A 26,848-nucleotide genomic window follows, 5' to 3' on the forward strand; every position below is an offset into this window, starting at 1 on the left:
ACTATGTTTTAATTATGTTCAATTTGTAACAATGAAAATACATCCTGCATATCAGATATTTACATTACGATTCATAACAGTAGCAAAATTACAGTTATGAAGTAGCAACGAAAATAATTTTATGGTTGGGGGTCACCACAACATGAGGAACTGTATTAAAGGGTCACGGCATTAGGAAGGTTGAGAACCACTGCGCTAGAAGATGCTGCCGTTTCTCTTATCACTTAGGGATTGTTCAAGGATTTTAGGAGCCCTGTGCCAGGGATGGGGGTCAAAGACCAAATATTAGAACAAGAGATGCCTGCAGTGTTCTTATCACTTAGAAAACTACAAGGGTTTTAGGAGCTCTGTGCCAGGAACTGGGGGCAGACCAATATATATTTTCTATCATCTCATTGGTACGGAGATAGAAGAAAGGTTCTATCTGGTAGGTAACCTGTTCTTCCCTTGGGCTAGCAGTGCGCAGCACGACCTGCCTGTGAGAGCATCAGCTCTCACAGTACCTGATCATAGTGCCTCCCTTACTGTATGTCTGGAGACCATTGGCATCCCCTTGGAACGGATAGCACGGCTAGTGTTCCACGGGGCAAATCTGTTTCTCACTTGTAATTATTTTTCTTGGCTCTGAGTTGGCCTCCAGAAAAAAAGAAAACTATAAGAAGACCCCCTGAAGGAAATGTCACCAACAGCAAGGTGGCTTCTGTCACAAACATATAAGCTCGCCTGCTCCTGGTTCACATTAGTGTTTTGCAGACTGTATCTATGATATTGAGGTGCTCAGGCAGAAGATTTGAGTCCCTGAGATCAAGTGTTGTAGTGGCCAACGCTGTATCAAATAGTCACCTCAGAATTTAGAGACACTATTCTAGAATATGGGTATTACTTTAGGTCCCATTTAAATAAAACATCAACAGCAGCAAAACAATAATAGCTCATTTTAATGAGTGCACTATGCTAAGTAGCACTTTACAGGGATACCTCAAGTCATCTCCACAACCACCTAAGAGACTGATAAGTATGTCCCCCATTTTATAATTAAGGGATGAGTCTGAGTTGGAGGAGCTTCATCATACAAATACTAGCAGCCTTGGTCTGATATCCAAGTCCATTTTCCTAACCTTGTCATTTCTATGACCTTGTCTAGCCTCACTGTTCTAATTCTATACCATGTATATACTACTGTCTACATGCAGTGGGGCATGAGGTTGGAAATTTCTGGAGGAGCCTGTTTTCTTTTTGAAAAATCATTATTTTCACTCTGATACTGATGATTGTTTTTATTGCCTGACATTCTTAGCTCCTAATTTTTTTTTTGCTCTGAAATCACTTTGGAACATACTTGTTTTACGTATTACGAGTGACCACATTCCAACTTCCATCGTAGGTTTTTTGAAATGGTGAACAACATTACCGAAGAGAAGGGGAGAGGCGCGGAGGAAGGGGACTGTGAAGGCGACTCCCTGGAGGTGATGACTTAGGTTTCCATCGTTAATTTTACCTGAGTTTCTCCATGCCTGGTTTTAAAAGTGAACGATGTTAAGCTTTACTGAGGAAGAGAGAGTGTTGTGGGGGAGAAGCATATGACTTCTGTCCTTTGCATTCCATCAGAAAAATTTCAAATCTGTGACGTAGAATGGCTTCTGCAGTATTCCCGACGATCTGGATAGTCTGTACAGTAAATTCACACATACTTGTTTTAAGTATTTTGGCTTAGTTGGCCATGATGCCACAACTCTTGATATTGCTGGCATTCTTTTCGTTCTATCAGCATCACGTTAATGAAAGGACCCAGTGATGTTCTGGGCTGTGAAGATGATGAGCCCTGCCTTGGCCCTCCCTCTCATTCAGTACCCTTCCTGGCCAGAGCACTTTGCCATATGAGTTATTAAACAGCCTTAATTTATATTTTTGCATAATTTATGATAATTTCATTATATCTTTTATTACATTTCTTAGATGCTTTCAACCTTCTTAATTAAAATTATTTTTTCAGTATTCTGAATATTTTGTTAAAATGAGCTAATTTCATTTCTGTAAACTAAACTCGAACTTCAGCCTGTAAATGACATAGCAAAAATAATTCCTCCACTTCCCATTCCTTTCAGTGTAAACAGGAAAGATTACTTTGCTGATTAAGATTTTTTTGCTGAATAATTATTATCTGATCTTTACTTCAATTTGAGGTAGAATTTAAATTGTTTCAATATAATTCCTGAAGCTTTTTAGGTCCTTGGGCCCAAAACAAAATTAAAATGTTGGAGAAGTCAGACATTTTTTAATGTTTTTAACTTCACTTACAGTGGTGTCAACATTCAGCGAATATTATCTATTAATGTGGTCCTGTAAGCCACAAATTTGAAGCTAATCCTTCAAATTTTTGATGTTTGAAAACTTTTCATTCAAAGCCCAAGTTAATATTTGCTTTTATTTCTGATTTGTGAATAATCAGCTTTCTTTGAAGCAATCCAGTTGTGGGAGAGATTTAGCCTCTTTGGGTCATGGTCAGAACCCCTTCTGATCATACCTGGCTCTTGTGAGATCCCCGTGCTGGGACAGGAACCTTGAGTTCTGGTAACTTTGGACAAAATTTATACTCCCACTGGGCTGAGATGATCTCATTCCTTACATGAGAGTTGAACAGGAAGATCTTAAATATCCTTTCTTAGCTCAAGTATTTTATAATTTTCAAGATTAGTACAGACTGTACAAGGTTTTTCAAATATAGCTCAATATCACTTTGGGAGGACTTTTCTATTTTTAAACAGAAAGAGAAACAACTTCTTTTGATTCCAAGCCATGTTTTTTGACTCAAGGCTGTATTTTGACATGAAAAGGTTATGAACGCATATTGTAAATAATTTAATGTATTAATAAGTTTATATTGAAATCACTGAACAATTGAATATAGTTCATCATTGATTAGATTACAATTAATCATAAGGGTTCTAACACTTATCAACTGTGGTCCCCATTTTTGTTCGCCCAGCCATCCATAGCTTCACTAAGAGCAGGACATCTGCTCAGTAACCCAAAGCAGACATCTCAGAGAAACTGCCACTCCAGCCTGTCTTACCCCCACACCCAGTCTTTCCTCCAGCCCCTTCATTTCATTCTATCACTCCCCCATCTCGGGGCCTAATCTCTCTCCTCTGTTAATAAACGTCTCTGTCATCAGCAGACAGATCTTTCATGTGGATTCAATCCTGTGACTCCCCTAATTATAACGATGTTCTTAACTGTCTGGCTATACCTTACCCTTTCCTTTGCACCCTACGGTATGGCAGTGCCAAGTCCCTTTCTGTTTCCCAGACAGCCTGTCTTTGGGCTTGACATGCAGATGCCCAATTCCACATGCTTTTTCTGCTCTGTCCCACTTGATTGGCTGCATCCTAATTTTTTGAGATCCAATTCGTGTCATTTTTTTCTTTGAATCAGTTTTCAACACCTCTTCTCACTTTGCTCTACTCTCAAAACATTTTTACTCATTCCTCTGCCCTAGCTCTTCTTATTGCATTGTAATTCAGTAGTCTGCACTGAACTCTTAACATCCCAAGGCTAGATCATGGCTCTATCCCCTTTTTTAAAATAATTCTCACCTGAGGATATGTGTGTGTGTGTGTGTGTGTGTGTGTGTGTGTGAGAGAGAGAGAGAGAGAGAGAGAGAGAGAGAGAGAGAGCTAGATATCGGCTATCTCCTGTACACAACCTAACTGGGGATCAAACCTGCAATCTAGGTAGGTGTCCTGACTGGGAATCAAACTCACAATCCTTTGGTACACGAAGGACACTCCAGCCAACTGAGCCACCTGGCCAAGGTTCTACCTTTTTTAATCACATAGTCTCACATGGTGCCGGGTATCCAAGCAGAAGTACAGTCAGAAGGCTTTGAAAAGTTTGAAGCTGGGTGTGGGTATGACAAAACTAGAATTGTTTAAACAGTATCTCAAACTGAGGAGAGGCTATGGATTGAAGGGGGAAGAATAAATGCTGGTAAATTGGCTTGAAGGTTGTTTAATCAATATTAAATCAATGAAAGAATGAATACCATAATCAAGTTGAATACCATAATCCGGCCATTATCAACCTATTCTCTTTTCATTTCCTTTTCTTATTTCCTTGAAAAAAAATGACCGAGGTACTTCTGGTGCTCAATACGAAATACGTTGTGTCCCCCTCTTCACTCCTCTCCCAAACACATAGACATAGTCTCCCTCCATCTGTCCCTCCTCTCTCTCTGCCCCCCTCCTTTCTTCCCTCTCTTTCCCCCCAACATCCTTCTTTTTCTGCATTTTCACCTGTTTTATCAAAATGAGCTTATGATTGAAACAAGCCTGAGACAGTCATGGCAGCTGGCCCTGTGCACCTGTTTTTACATAGTTGCCAGTGTGCATAAAGGGAAAGGTGACCCCTTTTGGGATGGAGTAGGGACAAGCAAGATAAAAGGAAGGTTTTCCTTTGACTCAGACATCTGCAGGACGATGAAATACCTTACCATCTCCTTTCCTGATGATTTGCCTCACAAACAGTGAATTACAGTTTAGAATTCATTTAAATCAATTCGGAATCAAGTTTCTTCAGCATCCTTTTTCTATTTTGGTTCATATCTAAAGCGCAATACCCAGTTGCCACTCACCACTCTGTCTGAGGAAATATGTCACTTAGAGTGTTGTATGAGATGAGTGTCATTTGTCACCCAATCATTCATTCTGTTGGCAGAAGGAAAGGTTTTCCTCTACCAACTTAGGTTCACTGATGGGGACCTGCAGATTAACTGGCAAAGACACATTAACAGGAGAAAAGATAAAGTTTATTCATGTACATGGGAACATACAAAGAAGTGGCTCCTGAACAGCTAGAATTAAGAGCTTATTTATTTATTTTACCCAGAAAAATCCTTAGTAGGACTTCAAGGGAAAGAAAGCACGTGGCGGGAAACTAAGTAGAAGCAAGTGGAAGGTACAGAAGCTTTTGGAAAGGTTTTGTCTTTGTAATTTCTCATCCAGGTATGAGTAGTCCTAAGCCTCCCAGAGAGAGGTTATGGCCGCTGTATTTTCAAGAGACTTTGCTTAAGTCAGCACAAGAAGTTTGGATAAGGGTTTTTCTGCAGCTGCTACTTACTTAGATGCTTTCATTCAGCTTAAAATAATGGTCATGCCGCATTTGTGTGTCCAAGTGTATCTCATCAGTTCACTCAAATATTTATTGGACACCTACTCTGTGGTAGGCACTGTTCTAGGTGCTGGGGACACAGCAGAGATCAACAGAGGAATGTCCCTCATTGAGCTTACGTTCTAGTGAACAATAAACAACATGAATAAGTAAAACTTGTAGTATATTTGGAGAAAAAGCAAGGAAGGCATTAGGAAGTTAGTTTAATGGGGTGTGCAGTTTTAGACAAGGCAGCCAGGGAAGACTCCCTGACAAGGTGATAGTTGAGTAAAGATTTGAGGGAGGAGAAATCAATCAAACTTTATATGTGCACCTGCAGCATTTTTAGCATTTTATTGATATTATTAATAGTGATTTCTGTTTTTCATATTTCTTTATTAAGAAGGCGATACTGAAAATTAGCAAAGGTACTATTAGGGTCGTTGAGGTGACCACTCCGTTGATATGATGAAGTACAGAGGGAAATGCATGGCTTTTTCGAAGGTTGCTTTACTGTTGGTCCCTTGACCATGCAAGGACTATGTGCATCACCACTTTGTCATTTGCTGTCCTAGGCTGATTCCCTTTCCAGCACCAGTTTAGATTGCTCTGGGCAGGCAACAATAGAGGGATGATTCCAGAAGTATTCCCATTGTTGCTTCAAAATGCAGCCGTTTCCCTTAGCAACAACCCGATTTGCTTGCCTATTGCCATAGAAATAAAATGCAAAATACATAAGCAGTGTAATTCTACCTTTTTTTTTTTTAACATTCCTTTCCCTGCTGCTCCTCTTTTTCTCCATTTTTGTCATTTAACATGCCCTGCCTTCCCTTGGCTCTTGGCCCAGCTCTGTTCTACTTTTCCTGACCACCATGTAGATAATTCTCTGTCCTCTATGGGCCAGGCAAACTAGTAAGACCTCAAATTTTTCTTCTTACCCAAAGCCTTTCAGTGGTTTTATTCTCCTGGTAGAGTGTGAAATACTTTAATAGCACCAGAAGCTGAAAAACAAAAGAAAGATTAATTAGATGTGATAGGTACTGATACTAATCATACTTATCTCTAGAGTCAGTGAAAAACAGGATTTAGTGGGTAAAAGAATCCAAGTGGGCTTTTGAAAAAAACTCTTAGGGATTTAAATACATAGTCCCCATTGTATTTGTATCAGCTGTGAAAACATGAACACACAATCTGGTTTATATTGCGAATGTCTATTTTTTGGTTCTTAAAGCTGTTTTTTTCGAATTTCATCTTATTGTTTCCCTTGTATAGCCATCTGCTAAAATAAGGAAAAATGCTCTTGGAAAAACTTGGTGTTAAAAATGTAGAATGCAACTAATGTTTCAATATTCTCTCTCCATTTTTCCTTTTGTAGTATGACTATGAATACGACGAAAATGGTGACAGAGTCGTTTTAGGAAAAGGCACTTACGGGATAGTCTATGCAGGTCGAGACCTGAGCAACCAAGTCAGAATCGCTATTAAGGAAATCCCAGAGAGAGATAGCAGGTATAGTAATTGTGGCTAATAAAGAGCTGTTTTCTAAGGTATTTGGGGTTGTTTGTAGCCTTTTAAAGAATATTTTGGTGAAACTCTGTCTGAGAACTCTGTGGTTTTAATGAGCTCCCTGTGAGGTTAAGCTGCTGCATCATTCAATGATTCAGTTACAAGACTGGTGGGAAAGGACAGCATCTCTGAGGAAACAGAACTCTTAAAGAGTGGAAAAAAAGAACGGCCCTGTGTGTGTTGGGCCCAGGTTATGTCAGAGGTATGGTTTATTATAGGGCACATGGGGAACCAGCACTATCTGAAGCTGTTCTAACCAGAGGTTCCAGTTTCCAGTCCAGCAGTTAAAGGAGGTTGGAAGTCATCACTCCATCTTAACAACAAATAGAAAGCTAAACACACTGAGAAATCAGCAGCTCTACTTAAGGGTTATTGGTCAGTATTAATGTTAAATTTGCTGGCTTATAAATGTTAGAAATCAGTTTTTTTTAATGACTAACTCAAACCATTCTGTGTGTTGAGTCATCAGAGAAGTAAGGTCACAGGACAAGCCGCTGCCCCCCCGCCCCAATGCCCCAAATTGGAGAGGCAGTCACACTGTTGGGAGTTTTGCTTTCAGGAGCACAACTAGATCCTCACAGAAGAAAATCCCCTCATACTTCTGAGAGGGGTTGGGGGGAAAGGAATCATTTTGAAATACACCAGAGCATTCTGTTTTTAGCAAGGCCTGCCCTCAGGAGAAAGCATTTTACCAGGGCCTCGCCTTTTGGGGTGTTATCAGAGCCTAACCAACCTGGGAGAAGGGAAATAACCAACTCCAGCCCCTTCTAGCCATCCTGGCCCACCTCAAGGGTTTGGGGTGGACCGAGAAGCATTGGTGCAGTTCACAGCCCAGTGGCCCAGGCTCACTAAAAGACTAGAATGTTTCCCCTCCGAGAGTTCCTTTACCTGTTATACCATGCCTGGTTTTCAACAAAAGTTACAAAGCATACTAAAAGGCAAAAGGCACAGTTTGAAGAGACAGAGCCAGGATCAGAACCGTCTCAGATATGGCCATGATGTTGGAATAATCAGACCAGGAATGTAAAACAGTTATGATGGATATGCTAAGGGCTCTCCTGGATAAAGTAGGCAGCCTGAAGAACAGGTGGCAATGTCAGCAGAGAGGTGGAAATCCTGAGAGAACCAAATAGACATACTAGCAATAAACCAGTAACAGAAACGAAGAGTGCATTTGATGGGGTGGATGCCTAGCTCAGTCTCTATGCTTGAGGCTATGTCAGTAGAATATTCCAAAACTGAAAAGCTAGGAGAACAGACTGAAAAAGAGAGAACAGAATATCCAAGACTGTGGGACTACTACAAGAGGAGTAACACACTCCTGCCTAGTGGGAATAACAGAAGGAAAAGAGAGAGAAAAGAACAGGAGAAATATTTGAAGAAATGGTATGAACCACACATAGTGGGGACTTTTTTGGAAATAAGAAAGTTGTTCAGGGGAGAAACAGCTCTGGTAACAGGATTTTCTGTTGCTCCTGGCTCTAGTGTTCTGTTCTACCATTGGCTTCTCCAACCACTAATTATCTCTTCTCCCAATCTCGTGATTTCTGCTGCCCTCGTGGCTTTTGTTGTGTCTTCTCTCCATAAGATCCTGCTCCTACAAAAACTGTATATGTTTTCCATGTGTTGTGCGTTCACACTCTGAAAGAAAGGATTGGATTGAGTCCAGTGTTACTGAAGTCCTTATTTGGCCAGACTTTAATGCCGGGCTGCATCATGGACTTACCTAGGCTTCCTTGAATCCACTTTTCTGTGTCCATGGTAACAGGGTCATGTGTCCAGTTTTCTTTAGAAAAGACACTCTCCTAAGCTTCCTGGGTCATCTGTCTTCCCAACCTCTCCACTTGTAAGTATAAAAGGCACTTCCAGGTTAAGATGGTCAAAACTGAACCACGGGTTTTTACCAAACCCAAATGGACTCTACTTGAAGTGTTCCTTTTCTCAGTTAAGGTTACCCCATCTATCCAGCTGTTCAGGCTAAAACCTAGGATTAGTTTGGATTCCTCTCTGTCTCTCACTTTGCATCAACTCCATCAGCGACTTGTACTATTGTCTCAACCTCTGCAGTCTCTCCTGAATTTTTCCACTCCCATCACAACTCTACGCCCCCAGGTCCCTCACCCAGACTCCCTTCTGCAAATACCTTGTAACTAGACTCTGCTTCCACTGTTTCCTCCACCCCAACTCCATCCCTCCTCAGAGAAGCCAAAGATCTTTCTGAAGTTGAAATCACATCTTGTCACTACCACTTAAAACCCTTCAATTGTGCCCTAGCTGATTGGGCCGAGTGGATAGAGTGTCGGCCTGCAGACTAAAAGGTGTCGGGTTGGGTTCCAGTAAAGGGCATATGCCTGGGTTGCGGGCTCCACCCCCAGTAGGGGGCGTTCAGAAGGCAGCTTATCAAAGTTTCTCTCTCATCATTGATATTTCTGTCTCTCTTTCTCTCTCCCTTTCTCTCTGAAACCAATAAAAATATATTTAAAAAAGAAAAGAAAAAGAAACCATTTCCAAGCTCTTTAAAAAATAAACACCCTTGAATTGTAACCAGCGTAAAAACAGAACCCTCAGCATAGACATCTGCCTCCCTCTGTGGCCTCACCTCCTCCACTACAGCCACACTGCCCTCTCCCTGTCCATCAAGCGCACCAAGATTCACTCCCCAAAACCCAGCAGGATTGCCTCATTTTATCATTTAGTCTCAGTTCAAATTTTAAGCCATCAGAGAAGCCTTCTCACACTACCCCAGGCTGAAAAAGACACATGAAACCTGGGTCCCAGCTCCCAGATCTCTTTCTGCCTCTCCATCTTCAGGGTGTGACTTTCACGATGACCTCTCTGCCTCCAGATCCACATTCCAGGCAGGAAGAAGAAAAAAGAAGATAAACTTTTCCAGAAATATTCAGCATACTTTTACCAAATGCAACCACCCCTTACTACCAGGGAGGCTTAGGAACTCAATAGCTTTTTAGCCAGTATTTGTTTCTCCAAACAAAATAATAGAAAGAGGAAGAACAGATGCTCATAGGCACACAGCTGCTACTGTCTGCCACGCATGGTTTCATGTTCTCTATGCTATTGTTGCAGTTTCCTCTTTGCAATATATTTATGAATTCTTAAAACGGTGATAGAACGTACTCATTAAGTACCTAGAATAATATGTGTCAATTTGTCATATTAAATTTTTTGTTAAATATTCCTAATAGTTCTTAAGTAATATGTGCATAGCATATATTCTGAAATAATAAAGGGGTTGTCACTATCAAATTGCTGCAGCACACTCACTAATCTTTAGCAACTTCCCCTCCCCTTCCCCCCCTTCCCCCAGATGCATATAAGTAAGTACTTGGAAGAAAGCCACTTTTAAAATCATCTTTGTAATGTGGCTACATTGAGACACAGGTTATGCTTCCATCACAGTAATCTTATTACAGTGGTGACAATGAGACCTGTAACATTTAAAAAAGTAAAAATAAAATAAAATAAAATCATCTTTGTAACTTAAGTTTATTCAGCTGCCACTGTGCACACAAAGCACACCAGCAGCAGCAAGGTCCTGTTTTGTAACAGTGCATTTGGCGTAATTTGTGGGTTGTTCAAAGCGTGCATGATAGGCCCTTCTCTTGAGCACCTGGTGCAGGGCATCTTCTTGTTTTCAAGAAAAGAAGATTACAATAAAGTCTATCATATTACTGTGAGGTGCAGCACACAAGGGTGTTTCCATCTATGTGCCCTGGAGAGGTTTTGGTGTTGCATTTTAAAAGATAGCAGTTAGAAGGGATAATCACTGAAGTAGTCGGATGGGCGTGAATAATGCATGATCCAGCATACGCTAAACATCGCCATCTGTAATGAAGGATCATAGCAACAAAAAGTGCCTTGTGTGTTTCCTTCACACTCTGTGAACACTTCGTTAGAGAATCAGGGTGCAGTAAGAGTGAGGCAGAGGAAGCACACCGTCAGAGTCCCAGCTAGTTGTTACTCTCAGGTTGGCTTCTTCCTCTAACAGTCTAGACACCCCTGAGCTATTTATTTAGATCAGTTATTCTCTCCCCCGCTGTATACTGGAGCTAATTGGGGAACTTGTAAAATACTGAATGCCGGCCCTACCCCCAAAATTCTGGGTTGGGCCTGTGGTATTTTTTAAAGGCCTTCCAAGGGATGCAAATGTCCATCCAATGTGGAAACCACTGGTTTAGATGGTTGTAGTGGGGATTTGACTCAGAGTAGGTGCTCTGGAGACAATATAGATTAATAACTTTTCAAAGCAGAATATACGCAAGCATCTCTGATCTATATCATTTCTTCTTTCCATTGTTACAGCTAATTGAAAAGAAATAGGATTTCCTTATAATCTCCATAGATAAGCATAGTTTATTGACCTGAACAAATTTTAATTTTGTGCTCATGCAGCACTTGGCACTTTCACTTACACTTAGTGAGAATTACTGGGTGTTAGTAGCCATTTCCATATTGGAGAAGCGTTCTTATTCTTAACTAGGATGAATCCCGATTATTATTGTAATTTTTGAGCTATCCTTTGGTTACCTAATGAGGGGGTAAGGGGTTGGCATATGTTTGTTTCTCCAGGATCTTACATTTAAACAATCATAATTGATTTTCAATAGAGGGTCAGGAGGTGGGAAACCTTAGGTTCATCATAAACTGAGTTAGTCACTTGATCAAGGTCATTTAGTCATCATGATAAACCTGTACAATAAGGCCAATATTTGCCACTAATTTATCTCATGCATATCAAGAACAATCTTATCAACTAGTGTTATTAAAGTGATTTACACCCCATGGAAAAAATAACTTGCAAATATCTTCATAGTTTAGAGTCATTACCTAAGTATCTTATTGGTAACGTTTTTTACTGGTATTTTTCGTGTTAGCTCATTCAAGCACTTATCAAAATGGTGATGGTCTTCACTGATATCCTGTTAAAGGGCTCAGGTTAATAGCTGTCTTCATAGTTCCTAGAGCTATTCAAAGGAAGATAAAAGGAGTAAAAGTCAGTTTTTTGTTGTTGGCAGTTTTCTGAATATTCACAGTTTATAAAAGTTTGTTTAAATTAAACAAATTTGGATTTTTGTAATCTAATGTTGCTTTAGTTTACTATTCATGAAAATGGTATTATTCAGCACTAACCAATTCTAATATTTCTTACTGACATTCAAAAAAATCCATCCTGCCTATATAGATTTACCATAGTAAGATCTGAGCTTTGCTTACATGTAGGACTGAAGCAGGTTATGAGACATCACATTTGTACTTAATATGTCTTAGTAGTTAGTGCCTTTCACACCTGTAGCCTTCATTGTAGAGCAGGGAAAAAAATTCGTGAATAGTTTTGATACTCTGTTTATCATTGCTGACATCTTGCCATTGTTAGTTGTATAATAATTATATTAGAGCTACAGTGGATTCAAGATTAAGAGTCTGCAAGTTTTATAGTTCCTCAAGTAATCATCAAAAGTGTTGTTCTGTCTGTTCCAGAAATATGAAATACTTTCATTTTATAATTTGATAAAACAACATATACCAAGTATATGATGTCGAAGTCTGGTTTAAAGCTGTATAGTGTATAGTCTTGGTTGGGATTTAATTTTTTTAAAGCCTGATAGAATAGAATTGGTGAACACAGTAATGTGAGGATTTCAAAGCAAGGGGTTCACGGAAACTTGGCATATAAATGGAATAGTAAAGTTACGTTATGCTATGAGACCAATGAACTTACAGCCAGTGAGGCCATAATAAATTATGAGACAGCAAGCTATGTGGATTATTTCTATTGTCCTGGGTTCAAATCTTAATTCTGTCACTAGCTTTGCAATCTTGGGCAGGTTAGTCATCCTCTTTCTGAATCAATTTCCTCATCTGTAAAATGGTCATCTTAGTAGCCTTCTCATGGGGTGGTTGTGAGAAATAAGTTAATGCAGTGGGGCCTTGACTTACGAGTTTAATTCGTTCTGAGACCGAGCTCGTTAACTCAAATTACTCTGTCAACTCAATGCAAAAAATCGGCTGAGAGACAGCTGGTATCTCAAAAAAGTCGTTAGTCGGGACACTCGTAAATCAAGGCCCCACTGTATCTTAGAAAAGTGCCTGGCACATTTCCCCTCAGGCCTTCAACTTCACAGAATTTGTTATTAGAAATAAAAGCCTCAGATGGTCATATTTGATTTTATATATGGGTATAATAGCTGACAGTTTCATTTTACATTTTGTAAACTTATATGCTAAAATCTGGCTAACACAATTAGCTCATCAACATTTGCATGTCTTTTAGATACTCCCAGCCCCTCCATGAGGAAATAGCATTGCATAAGCATCTGAAGCACAAGAATATTGTCCAGTATCTGGGTTCTTTCAGTGAGAATGGTTTCATTAAAATCTTCATGGAGCAAGTTCCAGGAGGTAAGAGATGTTTTTTTCCTTTAAAAACTACAAATTTCTAGGGCCTTGAAGAGAAATAACACTGAATGGGATTTGTAGGTTTATAGGTCTTAATTGGTCTAAGTTAAAAGAAAAGTTAGCCACATTGCATTACCTTCCATTTTATTAGAAAACAGTAAGTATCTGAAATCATTTTAATGTCAATCATTGTGACTTGGATTAAGGTTAGCGAATGAGTGGCTTTTTACTACTTACTATTTTATAATGAGCATCTTCAGAGCGGGGACACTTGCCTATTCATATTTGAGCCCTTGTATCCAGTACAGTTCCTGGGCCACTGTAAATAACCAATAAATGTTAGATTAAATTAGTATTACTTTATTAGTGTACTTTAAGAATTCATTTGGATTAAGATTTTATCCGCTGTTTTTCCCTACTTTACAGGAAGTCTTTCAGCTCTCCTTCGTTCAAAATGGGGCCCATTGAAAGACAATGAGCAGACAATTGGATTTTATACAAAGCAAATACTCGAAGGATTAAAATACCTCCATGACAATCAGATAGTTCACCGGGACATAAAGGTAAGATGAACTAGGATTCATTTTCATATGTTCCTTGTTGGGTAATTGTTTTATTTTCAAAAGCCATGTTATGTTATGGGTATTAACTTAGAATGGTGAATAAATAAATCTTAGGAATAGAAATAGAAGATATTGCTCTGTCCTGAATCAGTCATTGATATTCATATCTTATCTATGAAAGGAATAAACTCCTTATCCATGTTCAGCCAACAAAGATTGAGCTTCCACTGCGTGCCTGGCACTGTTCTGTATGAGTTTTGGCACAGCAGAACAAAACTGAACGGGAGGATGATCCCTGCTTCTGGGAATTCAGAGGCTGGTTAATCTTTATATCCTTGCCCATAGTATCTACTCAGTAAATATTTATTGAATCAATGAATAAACGATTAGAAGGAAAAAAGAGCCCTAACTGTTTTGGCTCAGTGGATAGACCGTTGGCCCTCGGATTAGAGAAGTGTTCTCGGTTTGACTCTGGTCAAGGGCATGCACCTTGGTTGTGGGCTCGATCCCCAATAGGGGTTGTGCAGGAGGCAGCTGATTGATGTTTCTCTCTCATCCATGTTTCTAACGCTTTATCCCTCTCCCTTCCTCTCTGTAAAAATCAATAAAATATATTAAAAGAAAAAAGAAATCTCTTCTCACAACCATCCCATATTCATGGATTAAACAAATATTAGATAACTTAGTAGATTCTCTTTAAAAAGAGAATATTCAGAACTAAATTTCTGACAAAGGCTGGACTATGGAAAGTAAATTAATATTACTACCCTAAAATCAACCCAAATATCTATTTATTTGTGATATACTAGTATCTTATTATTCTAGAAAAATAAGTAAAACAACCCAAATGCCTATTTATTTGTGATATATCTTATTATTCTAGGAAAATAAGTAAAACAACATAGAAAAGAAAGTAAAGTGACTGAGGAATTATGACTATCACTAATAACCCGGTGCACAGATTCGTGCACATTGAAAGGAAATTAATTAGAAGAAATATTTTAATATAGCTATTCACCCTTTCTCTATAATAGAAGTTTCAACCAAATTCATGATTGACAATGACAGACTGAAAGACAGGTGTTTGGCGCCAGCGAGAGCTTTATATCTATTGTGCATGCACAAGTCAACTTAGCCTTTTATGGATATAGAACAGCCGTGGGCAAACTACGGCCCGCGGGCCGGATCCGGCCTGTTTGAAATCAATAAAACTAAAAAAAAAAAAAGACCGTACCCTTTTATGTAATGATGTTTACTTTGAATTTATATTAGTTCACACAAACACTCCATCCATGCTTTTGTTCCGGCCCTCCGGTCCAGTTTAAGAACCCACTGTGGCCCTCGAGTCAAAAAGTTTGCCCACCCCTGATATAGAATAAACTTGCTTAATTAGAACTGCTTTCTGATTTATTTATTTTTTTAATTAAATCTTTATTGTTCAGATTATTACATTAGTTACTCTTTTTTCCCACCATAACTCCCCTCCACCCAGTTCCCACCCCACCCTCCGCCCTCACTCCCCACCCACTGTCCTCATCCATAGGTGCACGATTAATGTCCAATCTCTTCCCTCACCCCCACACTCCTTCCCCCCCCCCCAAGAATAGTCAGTCCATTCCCTTTCTATGTCCCTGATTCTATTACAATCACCATTTCATACTGTTCATCAGATTATTTATTCACTTGATTTTTAGATTCACTTGTTGATAGATGTGTATTTGTTGTTCATAGTTTGAATCTTTACCTTTTTCTTCTTCTTCCTCTTCTTAAAGGATACCTTTCAGCATTTCATATAATACTGGTTTGGTGGTGATGAACTCATTTAGCTTTTTCTTATCTGTGAAGCTCTTTATCTGGCCTTCACTTCTGAATGATAGCTTTGCTGGATAAAGTAGTCTTGGTTGTAGGCTCTTGGTATTCATCACTTTGAATATTTCTTGCCACTCCCTTCTGGCCTGCAAAGTTTCTGTTGAGAAATCAGCTGACAGTCGTATGGGTACTCCCTTGTAGGTAACTGATTTTCTTTCTCTTGCTGCTTTTAGGATTCTCTCTTTGTCTTTTGCTCTTGGCATTTTAATTATGATGTGTCTTGGTGTGGTCCTCTTTGGATTCCTTTTGTTTGGGGTTCTCTGCGCTTCCTGGACTTGGAAGTCTATTTCTTTCACCAGTTAGGGGAAGTTTTCTGTCATTATTTCTTCAAATAGGTTTTCAATATCTTGCTCTCTCTCATATTCAGGCACCCCTATAATTCGGATGTTGGTACGCTTGAAGCTGTCCGAGAGGCTCCTTACACTATCTTCGCATTTTTGGATTCTTTTTTCATTTTGCTTTTCCAGTTGGGTCTTTTTTGCTTCTTTGTATTTCAAATCTTTGACTTGATTCTTGCGACCCTGTGGTCTGCTGTTGGGAGTCTGTATAATATTCTTTATTTCAGTCAGTGTATGCTTAATTTCTAGTTGGTTCTTTATCACAACATTGAGGGTCTCATTAGATTTCTTGAGGATCTCACTACATTTATTGGCGGTCTCACCAGTCTTCTTGAAGATCTCACTACATTTATCAGCAGTCTCACCAGTCTTTTCGAGAGCCTTATTAAGTTTATCGGCAGCTTCTAGACAGTTCTTTAAAGACCTTAAAAGTGTGGTTTTGAACTCTATATCCAACAGTTTGCTTTCCTCCAATTCTGTCGTTTGTGTCCTGTTTCTTTGTCTCGGCATTTTTTATGCTTCGCTGTGTCGATAGAGTGCCTTTGTGCTAAGTGTCCCAATTACCTGAGGTAGACACTCTTGTTGCACCCCCTTGTGGGCTTTGTGCACAGTCTTGTAGTTAAGCCTTGATTGTTGTAGTTATCACTGTGAGGAATTGACCTCCAGGCCAATTGGCTGTGAGAATCAGCTGTGTCTGCAGTGGGAGAGCTTCTGTGCTGGAGACACCCCTCTGGGGCTAGACTTGCTTCGATGGGGCTTTGGTTCTCACTGAGTCTGCCCCCTGAGTATGTCTTTTATACTCAGGAGCTGCAAACTGGATGGTCCCACTCTGACCTCTGGGCTTCCTGGCTCCTGGATCTCTAGGGAGATGCTAATCTAGCCTTTGCCTGAGGCTATCCAGCAAAAGTCTCCCTGCAGGGCTTGGGTGGGGTGGGTCCCACGGGATCAACAGGGTGGGGTTAGCAATTATGGCTGCTCTCAGTCTTGCCCTCAGAGGCTCTGCTTCTCAGTGTCCCAGTAATCCCTGCAAGCCCCACGGAGAGAAAGCTGCCCTAGGGTTCTGAGCGATGCCAGACAGTCCCGCTTCTCCCACATGAGTCTGGGTCCCCAGAGACCCGCCTGGAACTGGAGCTCAGAGCCTGAGACTCCCTCCTGATTGAAAACGACAACTGCGCCCTCAGCCGCCAGCCCGCTCCACATGCACTCCGCACCTTAGTATTTTACTTCAGCACTGCGCCTCCTCTGAGTCTCAGTATGCTTTCTCTTTCCTCCTAGTTGTAGAACTTCCACTCAGCCAGCCTTCCTGTGGTTCTGGATGATGTCCGTTCCGTCTTTTAGTTGTATTTTTGAAGTGGTTTTTCAAGGCAGCAAACTTCTGTGTTTACCTATGCTGCCATCTTGGTTTTCCTCTGCTTTCTGACTTAGTTAAACTTTTTCCAGCCCAGTGACGCACCCCAACTTCTCTTTCAGGTAATTGTCAGCAACACAACAGTAAATATCAACACAAAGCAGATTATTATTGTAGATCACGCAGGGAGAACAAAGGGTAAAATATTTAACAATTTTGAGCAGTGAGAAAACCTGAAGTCATTTTCAAGGTCCACCATTTCTTACTTCTTTTTAGTCGGGTAAAGTTCCTAAGCTTTCTAAATCTCTGTTTTCCGGCTAATGAAAAGAAAATAGGATTCCACCAAGTCTCCTATCTACCTAACTGCAGGACTTCTGTGAGGATCAAATGAGATGAGGCACATGAAAGCACTTCACTTGGTTACAGTGTGAAATGTTTCCACCTGGCTATAAAGCAAGTCATGTTTCTGGGATGAAGAAACTGCAAGAAGGCTAGTCGCTAGGGAGAGGAAGCCAGGCATTGCTACATGACGTCATTACCCGGTGCCCACAGGCACCATTTCAGGGCTGGGCTGGGCTATGGGTTGCATTTTGAGCCTTGGCAGCATTGGCTGCAGTTTGGTAGGCTGTCACTCCAGGGTGGTGGCGGGGCCTGTGTCCCACTTGGAGGAAGCCAAGTGTTGCTTTGTCGGCACCAGGTCCGCACTGTCATTTCTCTGTAAATGGCCAGTGTGAGTCATGGCAACTCCTGCGTTGAGCGTCTGCCCCCTGGTGGTCAGTGCATATCATAGAGACTGGTTGGATGGGATGAGGGACACTTAGCATATTAGCCTTTTATATCCTATCTAATAATAGACAAACATGGTAATTAACCATACCTCCGACACACTTCCCATTGGCTAATCAGCGAGATATGCAAATTAATCGCCAGCCAAGATGGCGGCTAATTTGCATATGTCAGCACCATTGGCCCCGGGTAGGAACAACCCTCTACTGCCGCCGCCGCCAGGCTCCGACCCTGGGAGCCGAGCCAGGCGGCGGGAGCAGAGAGCAAAGCCCTCCATGCCGCCGCGGAGCGACTGCTGGCCTGGGGCAGGAGCAGCGAGTGAAGGCCGGCATGGGGAGCGCGGAGAGTGAAGCCAGCGTGCCGGCTCCACCCCCGAAGCCCGCCGCAAGGGTCCCTACTGGCGAAGAGCAAAGGCCTGGGTTTCTGCCGCCGGAGGAAAACTGGTGCCAGCAACCAGGGGAAGGGGCCCCCAACTTCAAGAAGGCACAAGTTGGGCTGAGGCGGCCGCTTCCCTGACCCGCACCCAGCTTCTGAGATGGGTGACGCCTATGTTTGCATGACACCTAACTGACTGCCCTCCCTGAAAGCACAGAAGAAGAAGAAGCCCCCAGAAGAAGAAGCCACCCACCTTTGGTCTAGGCACCAGCGCCTGCAGCTTGCTGCAGCCCAGGAGACAGACAAGCTACCCGCCCAAGGTCCCAGGCTGCAGCCACCCGGAGAAGCTGCCAGCCCTGTGGTCCAGGGTGCCAGCGCCTGTGGCTGGGGGCGGAGCCGGCGCGCTGGCTTCGCTCTCTGCGCTCCCTGTGCCGGCCTTCGCTCGCTGCTCCTGCCCCGGGCCAGCAGTTGCTCCGCGGCGGCACAGAGGGCTTTGCTCTCTGCTCCTGCCGCCTGGCTCGGCTCCCAGGGACAGAGCCTGGCAGCGGTGGCTGCAGAGGGCTGCTCCTAACCAGGGCCAATGGGCTTTGCTCCATCGCTTGGTGCCGACATATGCAAATTAGCCGCCATCTTGGCTGGCGATTAATTTGCATATCTCGCTGATTAGCCAATGGGAAGCGTGTCGGAGGTATGGTTAATTACCATGTTTGTCTATTATTAGATAGGATATAAAAGGCTAATATGCTAAGTGTCCCTCATCCCATCCAACCAGTTGCTATGACATGCACTGAGCACCAGGGGGCAGACGCTCCAACTACAGTCATTACTTCAATATTCCCCTTCTGAATTTCTCTCCTGTGCTGCAACCCAACTCCACTTTTATTCGGAAGGATACAGAACAGAGAGAGCAGTGTTAAAAGCTTACATTTTTAAGCCAGTAAGGTTGGTACTTAAACATATAAATGGAAAACTAGAGTCCTCCTTAAGGTCACAAAGGCTACAAAGGACAGGGACAGCGCATGACCTATTATATCCAGCAATCCATATGGGGACTGAAAACTTTGCAATGATGACAATTACTGAAGATATGAATCAACTAAAATAGTTGACAGGGACAATTCTTCCATCTTTGAAAATATCTACATCAAATCTGTTTAAATAGATTTTAATCTGCATAATATAACACATTCTGACAAGACCACCACCACCGCCACCAATGTGGTCAGTCAGTGTTGTGGGGATAAATGTTTAATAACTGAGGGGCCCCCCCGCCCCCCCTCCGAGTGCACAAATTTTGTGCACCAGGCTACTAGTATGTAGACAATTGAACTTGTTATACATGTACCATGCATAGGCAACCCCTGCCATCTGTAAGCTGTAGCAAGCTCTAACTAACCATGTTTGACCTTGTGACCCAAGTGGCAATTGTGGACAACTGATAACATATAAACAAAAATGGTGTCAAGAATTCCTTGTTGAGATTAACTATTAACGAAGAATATAGAATTAGTGTCCTTGTTTGCTCTAAGGACACCTTTTCTTGTTGGATTTGCGAGCCAACAATACACAGGATTGGAAGAAATGTAATGTTTTTTATTAAAGTCCTCTCTTTTCCAGGGTGACAATGTGTTGATTAATACCTATAGTGGTGTTCTCAAGATCTCTGACTTCGGCACATCAAAGAGGCTTGCTGGCATAAACCCAAGCACTGAAACTTTTACTGGTATGTTTTTGCAATGATGATACAGATCTTATGTAATTAAAGAAATAATTGCTGCGTTTGAACATAATGTAAGAGATAAATTTAGTTGTTCTCACAAAGATTAATGTTGATATCTTTTGATGATTACTGAAAAATGATATACAGAAGTTGATCTGACCCTTTTCTCGTCTTATATTTATATGACCTATTCAATCACCTTGCTTAATGCTACTGAAGATTTTTTTTAACTCTTCATTTGTTTGTTTTTCTTTTCATGTCATTACTTCTCTCCTGTTTGGCCTACAATCAATATAATCCTGACAAGATTTTTTAAAAACATTTTTCAGCCTAACCTCTCTGTGATTCTTACTCATACCTTAATCACTTCCCATGTGGGCTATGAATTCCCTTTTCTAATCTGTTTACTCTCTGTGATGCATTCCCCTGCTCACAACATAAATAACTGCAGGATGTCAGTCCCTTTCAATCCTGAAAGAGGAAGTGACTCACCAACTCAGAAGTGGGGTGGGGAGAGAGCTTTCCTCAGAGGTTAGGCAATGCAACCACTGAGCTGCCTCTAGAGCAAAGTCCTGGGAGGGAGGAGACACAGGGGTCTAAAAAGGCAACAAGAGGAAACCGAGGCTCAGAGAGATTCATGACTGCCCAGCAGTCACCGGGAGGGCATCCGAAACTTCAGCCCTGCTCTCCATTCCAAGCTCTTAGCACTTCATTCTGCTATTTCTCAGGAAGTATTATTATTAGAGAAAGATGTAGGAGGGAAAAAAGGTAATGAATTAAGCAGAATGGCCAGATGTCCCCATTTCGTAGTTCTGTGAGGTAGGTGGTAGTAACTCCATTTTGCAGATGAGGAAATTGAGAGAAAAGGGACATCGAAGTCACAACAGTTTGTAAATGATAAGGTCAGATTTTTTTTTTTTTTATCTACCCTTTGCTCTCTGCTTTGGCTTTCTTGCGTCAGTCAGTATTTCTCTCCACCTTGCTGAAGTATCTATTCTGGAAGCCTGGAAGGGGGAAAAGAGAGAAATTCCATATGCTTTCTCCTCAGAACACCCCATCAGCAACACCTCTGGCCTAGTTCCTACTCTCACAGCAATGGGAATTTCAGGGTAAAGAGTTAAACACATTTAGAATGCATTTTCTTTTCTTCCTTTTTTTTTCAAAATAGGTTCTAATTTATTAGTAATTTCAGATGTCTTTGTTTCTTTTCTCATTCTGTATCAGTTTGGGAAGAGACATTTTAAATGCTTCTAAGACTCAGTAACTTCTGAGAGGAAAATCCCTACTTTCAGACACTTTATTTGGGCGAGATGTTACTTGAATATCTCCTGATAATCTTGAAAACATTTTTTGTTAGTTCTCGAAGGAGTTCTAGTGAAGTGGTCCTCCAGGGCCCTGTGCTTGTACTTCTCTCAGTGGCCTCACGTGGAGACACGTATGATTAACGTGCTGAGTCTGTCTGCAGCGCTGGTCAGGGGGGCCTGGGTGTGCCGACCTGGGTTCTCGGCTGTAGGCCATGGGACTAGCCACGTCCCCAGCGCTTAGTCAGCCTCTGATGAGCTGCGCTGAAAGACCTCGGTCCATTTCACTGCCTGGTCATGCGATGAGAGGGAAGGCAGCAGCGACCACCATCTATAGAGTGTATACCCAACTGTGCTAAGTGCTTTATATATGTTATTTCACTGAAATTCATATATCAGCCCTAATCCTTAGGTATCATTATCCCAGTTTAGGGTGAGAAAATGAAGGTTCAAGGAGGTTAAGTAGCTTGCCCAAGGTCACAAAGCTAGCCAGTCATAGAGCTATGCTTCAAACCAGACGTAACATGCCAAATGGAATTAACTTCTCCCCAGACCTGTTCCACCCACACTTTTCCCCATTGCAGTTAATGGCCACTCCAAACTTAGAATTATCCGTGGCCTTCTCTTTTCTCACACTCCCACCCAGTCCATCAGGGAAACCTATTGGCTCTACCTTCAGAGTGTGTCCAAAATTGGAACAGTTCCTCACTGCCTCCACTGCTACCACCCGCGTTTCTCACCTGCGTTACCTCAATAACCTCTTCTCCCTGCCTCCTCTCTTGCCCCCTATGTCCATTCTCAACCTCAGCCCTATCACTCAGAGACCGCAGTGGCTTGCTACTTCTTTCACAGCAAACAAACGCCAAAGCCCTTACAATGGTTGACAGTTTGGAATTCGTCACCTTTTAGACCTCATTTCCTCCTCTTCCCCCCTTGCTCACTCTGTCCCAGAAACTTAGGCCTTCCTGCCTTTCCTTCATCGCACTGTAGGGCCTTTGCACAAGCTTTTCCTGCTGCTACAACACTCTTCTCCCAGCCATCTGCATGGCGGAGTCCCTCTCCTCCTTCAGGTCTTACCTCAGATGTCATCTCGGGGAGGCCCTCCCTATTTGCTTGGCAGCCCTCCCTGGGCACATCTGCTACCATTTTCTTAATCTTGTTTTTTTTGGGGGGGTTTGTCATAAATCATAACTTTCTAACATACTATACAACTTACTTGTTTGTTATGCTGTAGTTTATTGTCTGTCTCCCACGGCAAAAATGTTAGCTCCACAAGCACAGAGATCTCTGTCTGTTTACTCTGCAGCTATATTCTAAATGCCTGGAACAGTGCCCGGCCCACGGTAGGCCCTTAATCTGAAACTGCTGGACGTATGGTTGAATGGGCACAGTGTGATGTAAAAATTGAAGCTTGTAGCTACTAAGCTGTAGTAGCTTCCCAGACTGGCTTGCAGCTTCGTTACCCAGCTCTGTAAACCTCTTTATATAAAATATTAGGTGTCATGTGCTTGTGGAGTGAAGGGAACTGATATGAACACATGGCCAAACCTGTTTTTATTGCCACTTGCTCAATGAGGGATAATTAAACACAATTGGCAGGTAGCGCTCTTTGAAATATCTGATGAATAAAAACATTGCATAATTTATTATTAAGATATTACTTGAATTGTCCAGTTCTTTTCAATTCATATACTGTTGATCATGCCTACTACGATATTAAAACAACTCAAATTCTCTCAGTAATTCTATTTTAGACCCAGAGACAACAGAAAGGAGCAGTAGGCTTCAACACATATTTTTTAAAGACCACTTGATTTAATTTACATCATAAAACACGATCACTTTGGGGAAAGCTATAAACGAAGATAAATCACAGTACTTTTCTCTTAAGCATAGGTGACTTGAGGAGTGTGGTTGCCTGATCCTTGGCCAGGTGAAATGCTTCCGTCCAGGAATTTTGCTGATTTAAGCTGAGAGCAGACATGTGCAGGTGTATGTGGACATGAACTTGAGCTACTGCTATGTAATGAGGAGATCTGGAGGATAAACCTGCCAAGATAACAATACTAAATTAATTGACAAAATTAATAGACTTTATTTATTTTTATGACAACAGCCAGCTTCTAGCTCATGACAGTAGCTTTCATAGGAACAACTTAGAGGAATTTTGCATAGCAGTTTTCACCTACAAATCATGCACAAGGCATTTGTAAAAGGTGGTGTCTGTATTTATCAAAATGTCTATCATTGGTTATGAATCAGAAAAGACTGAAGTAGCACTTTTGGCAAATGCCTCAAGATTTGAAATAATTCAAGATGGCATCGTGGAGGAGTTCCTATTTGCTGATTATACCATTTGTATGAATATATCAGAAGCAGGGGATGTGGCAATAATCTGTTTCTCTTCCCACTCTGTCCTCATTGCTCGACTTCGGGGAATCACTGCAGCAGGCGTTAGAAACACAAATCCAGCCTCTCACTTGAGCCAGTGATACAGCTGCAGTTGAGTGTTTATCAGAGACATACCAGACCACAACTAGAACCACGGGATCTTGGCTCCCCCACTTAATTCTCTTTCCATCATATTGCATTCTTCAACTCTCTGATTCTTTATATAAAATACCCTCTCTTTTTTTTTTTTTTTTTTATTCTTCGCTCTGTACCTGGTGATTTGTCTGTACTGATGGCTCATGGCCTGTCTTTGACCTGTTAAACCCATTATTCCATGGACCACAGGCACATTGCAGAAGTCGTAAATATTTGATTTATAGATTTACATTATTTTTGACAATACCTTTTAGAATCTGCATGCTTGAATGATTTAGAAATAAGAATAAAAACAGAAGAACTAAGCATTCAAATCAGAAATTGAGAAATATAAATCTAAGGAAATTGATGAATGACCTAGACTTTTCTTGGAAAAGATTGGAAGTATTCATAATGAGAGTTTTCATGTGCTTCAAAAACTGATTTTAGAAAATGTGTGTTGGTGTATTCTCTGTTGTTCTCAAATGACCAGTTGTTAGAAGTTTCTAAGAGGTCCTGATGAAATAATGCCTTAATTATACTATTTAAGAAATGAGAACGTATCTGTTCATATCCAGGTAATACTGGTAAACTATTTTCACCTCGCTAATAAAATCCATTATAAAAACTGCTATTTTCTCTTATATTCATAGCAGAGAAAAACTGGAATTCAAAAAGGATGCAGTATTAAGACCTGAATCATACTTTTAAAGTGTCTTATTTATGTAGAGGAATTGAAACTGTCATTAGATGTTCTCTTTTGAAGTAGGATTGTGTTTGTACTCTTCCCAGGTACCCTTCAGTACATGGCACCAGAAATAATAGACAAAGGACCCAGAGGCTATGGGAAAGCAGCAGACATTTGGTCTTTGGGTTGCACCATCATCGAAATGGCCACAGGGAAACCGCCCTTTTATGAACTGGGAGAACCACAAGCAGCAATGTTCAAGGTCACATTTTGTATACCTTAAATATCTTCAAAACCAATGGGTAAAACTGCTGGCTGTTCCGTGTGTGCATGCCATCTGCTTTTAGCCAGAAGGCAAGGCGCGTAAGTGAGCACCGTCTGAGAGCATGCTATAGTTCAAGATGATTCACTCCCCTCAGTCGGTGCCTCATAAGAGGCGCTCCCCACCTCAGTTGTCTCAGCTATAAAGTGACACGCAGTGTAACTTCCATTGACCACATTTTCACAGTGCAGTGTAAAGAACACACCACTCCATGGAAGATGGTGTAAGCTCTTTCGGAAACACAGGTTAAAAAGCTTCCATGGAGGAAGATATAAGAACATTTTTTATCTATTTAAATATTAAACCAAATAAGTGTTTTCCTTTACTTTATTATAAGAGTTTAACATCTCCATTTTAAAAAGGCATGGTTTTGCTATTTTAAGTACACATCTTAATCTCATACTAGAGGCCCGGTGCATGAAATTTGTGCATGGGAGGTGGGGGGGAGGTCCCAGCCAAGCCTGCACTCTCTCGTAATCCAGGACCCCTCAGGGGATGTACAACTGCCGGTTTAGGCCCACGGGATCAGGCCTAAACAGTCAGTCAGACATCCCTCTCGCAATACAGGACTGATGGCTCCTAACCACTCGCCTGCCTGCCTGATCGCCTCTAACCACTCTGCCTGCCTGCCTGATCACCCCTAATCACTCTGCCTGCCTGCCTGCCTGCCTGACCACCCATAACTGCGTTTGCCTCAGCCCTGCTGCCACAGCTTCGTCTGGAAGGTCATTCGGCTGTTCAGTCTAATTAGCATATTATGCTTTTATTATTATAGACTAGAGGCCTGATGCATGAAATTCATGCAAGAGTAGGACTTCCTTCCCCTGGCTGCCAGCACCGGCTTCCCTCTGGCACCTGGGACCCGGGCTTCCCTCCAGCTGCCAGGACCTGGGCTTCTCTCACAGAGGGAGGCTCCACCCACCCACCCACCACAGTCTGCTGTCCAGTGGCCTGGGCCTCCCTCTGTGGGGCGATCTTGGGGCAATGGCCGGGCCCCTGACTAATTGCATCACACCCACCTTGGCTGGCCTGGCGCCAATGGGTGTCATAACGTGGTCCTGGATGGTCATTTTGCTCTTTGGCCATTTGGTCGATTTGCATATTATGCTTTTATTATATAGGATATTACTCTTCTAGCCTGGCACATCACTATCATGACCAGCACAAGGGTCCAATTAAAAACATCCTTTCTTCTTGCTGGTGTGCGAATGTGTCCTCAAGCCTTGAGGACTGAATTGCTACTTTATAGTGCGGTTTAGTCTCTTATGCTAATCACTCTGCCTATGTCATTGATACAGTTGCAAAAGCACTCTGGAAACTTTCTATAGCCTACAGAAAAAGTATCCTATCTCCCTTGGAGAAAATCCATGAGTTCGTAGTATATGATAAAGGATTTCGTTACAGTAGGAGACCAAGTGACGATGCCAGGAGCTCATGGGATGAGATGTCACTCCTTCTGAGTGACACCCCATTGTGCTGTTTCTTAGGTGGGAATGTTTAAAGTCCACCCGGAGATCCCGGAGTCCATGTCAGCGGAGGCCAAGGCATTCATATTGAAGTGTTTTGAACCAGACCCTGACAAGAGAGCCTGTGCTAACGACTTGCTTATTGATGAGTTCTTAAAAGTTTCAAGCAAAAAGAAAAAGACACAGCCTAAGCTTTCAGGTATGTGGTTGCATTGAAGGAGATATAGTTCAGAGTCCCTAAATCCTAAGCTTTTAAGATGGACGATTTTTCCAGAAGCAAGCTAATCTGTCTGTCGATGTCACTGGAAGTTGCTGTGAACACTGGCAGTGTTCTCAGGCATCCAGTTTCAGTATCGGGAAGCTGTGTTACCATCAAACCTCACAAACGCCAGGACCTCGTGCATAATAGTGTTTCATC

At 41.7% G+C, this 26,848-nt stretch overlaps 1 protein-coding gene across 1 annotated transcript in view; it reads left to right on the forward strand.

The window, feature by feature from the left end:
• MAP3K5 (mitogen-activated protein kinase kinase kinase 5) overlaps window positions 1-26,848 on the forward strand; it is a 177,385-nt gene that overhangs the window by 121,052 nt on the left and 29,485 nt on the right. The window contains exons 14-20 of the mRNA XM_081093870.1: window positions 1,385-1,466; window positions 6,524-6,657; window positions 13,004-13,131; window positions 13,555-13,691; window positions 20,025-20,130; window positions 24,747-24,904; window positions 26,452-26,629. Of these exons, the coding sequence (XP_080949996.1) occupies window positions 1,385-1,466; window positions 6,524-6,657; window positions 13,004-13,131; window positions 13,555-13,691; window positions 20,025-20,130; window positions 24,747-24,904; window positions 26,452-26,629 (923 nt within the window). The remainder of the gene's footprint in view (window positions 1-1,384; window positions 1,467-6,523; window positions 6,658-13,003; window positions 13,132-13,554; window positions 13,692-20,024; window positions 20,131-24,746; window positions 24,905-26,451; window positions 26,630-26,848) is intronic.

Source organism: Myotis nattereri (genome assembly GCF_964212035.1).
Source record: "Myotis nattereri genome assembly, chromosome: 6".
NCBI lineage: Eukaryota > Metazoa > Chordata > Mammalia > Chiroptera > Vespertilionidae > Myotis > Myotis nattereri.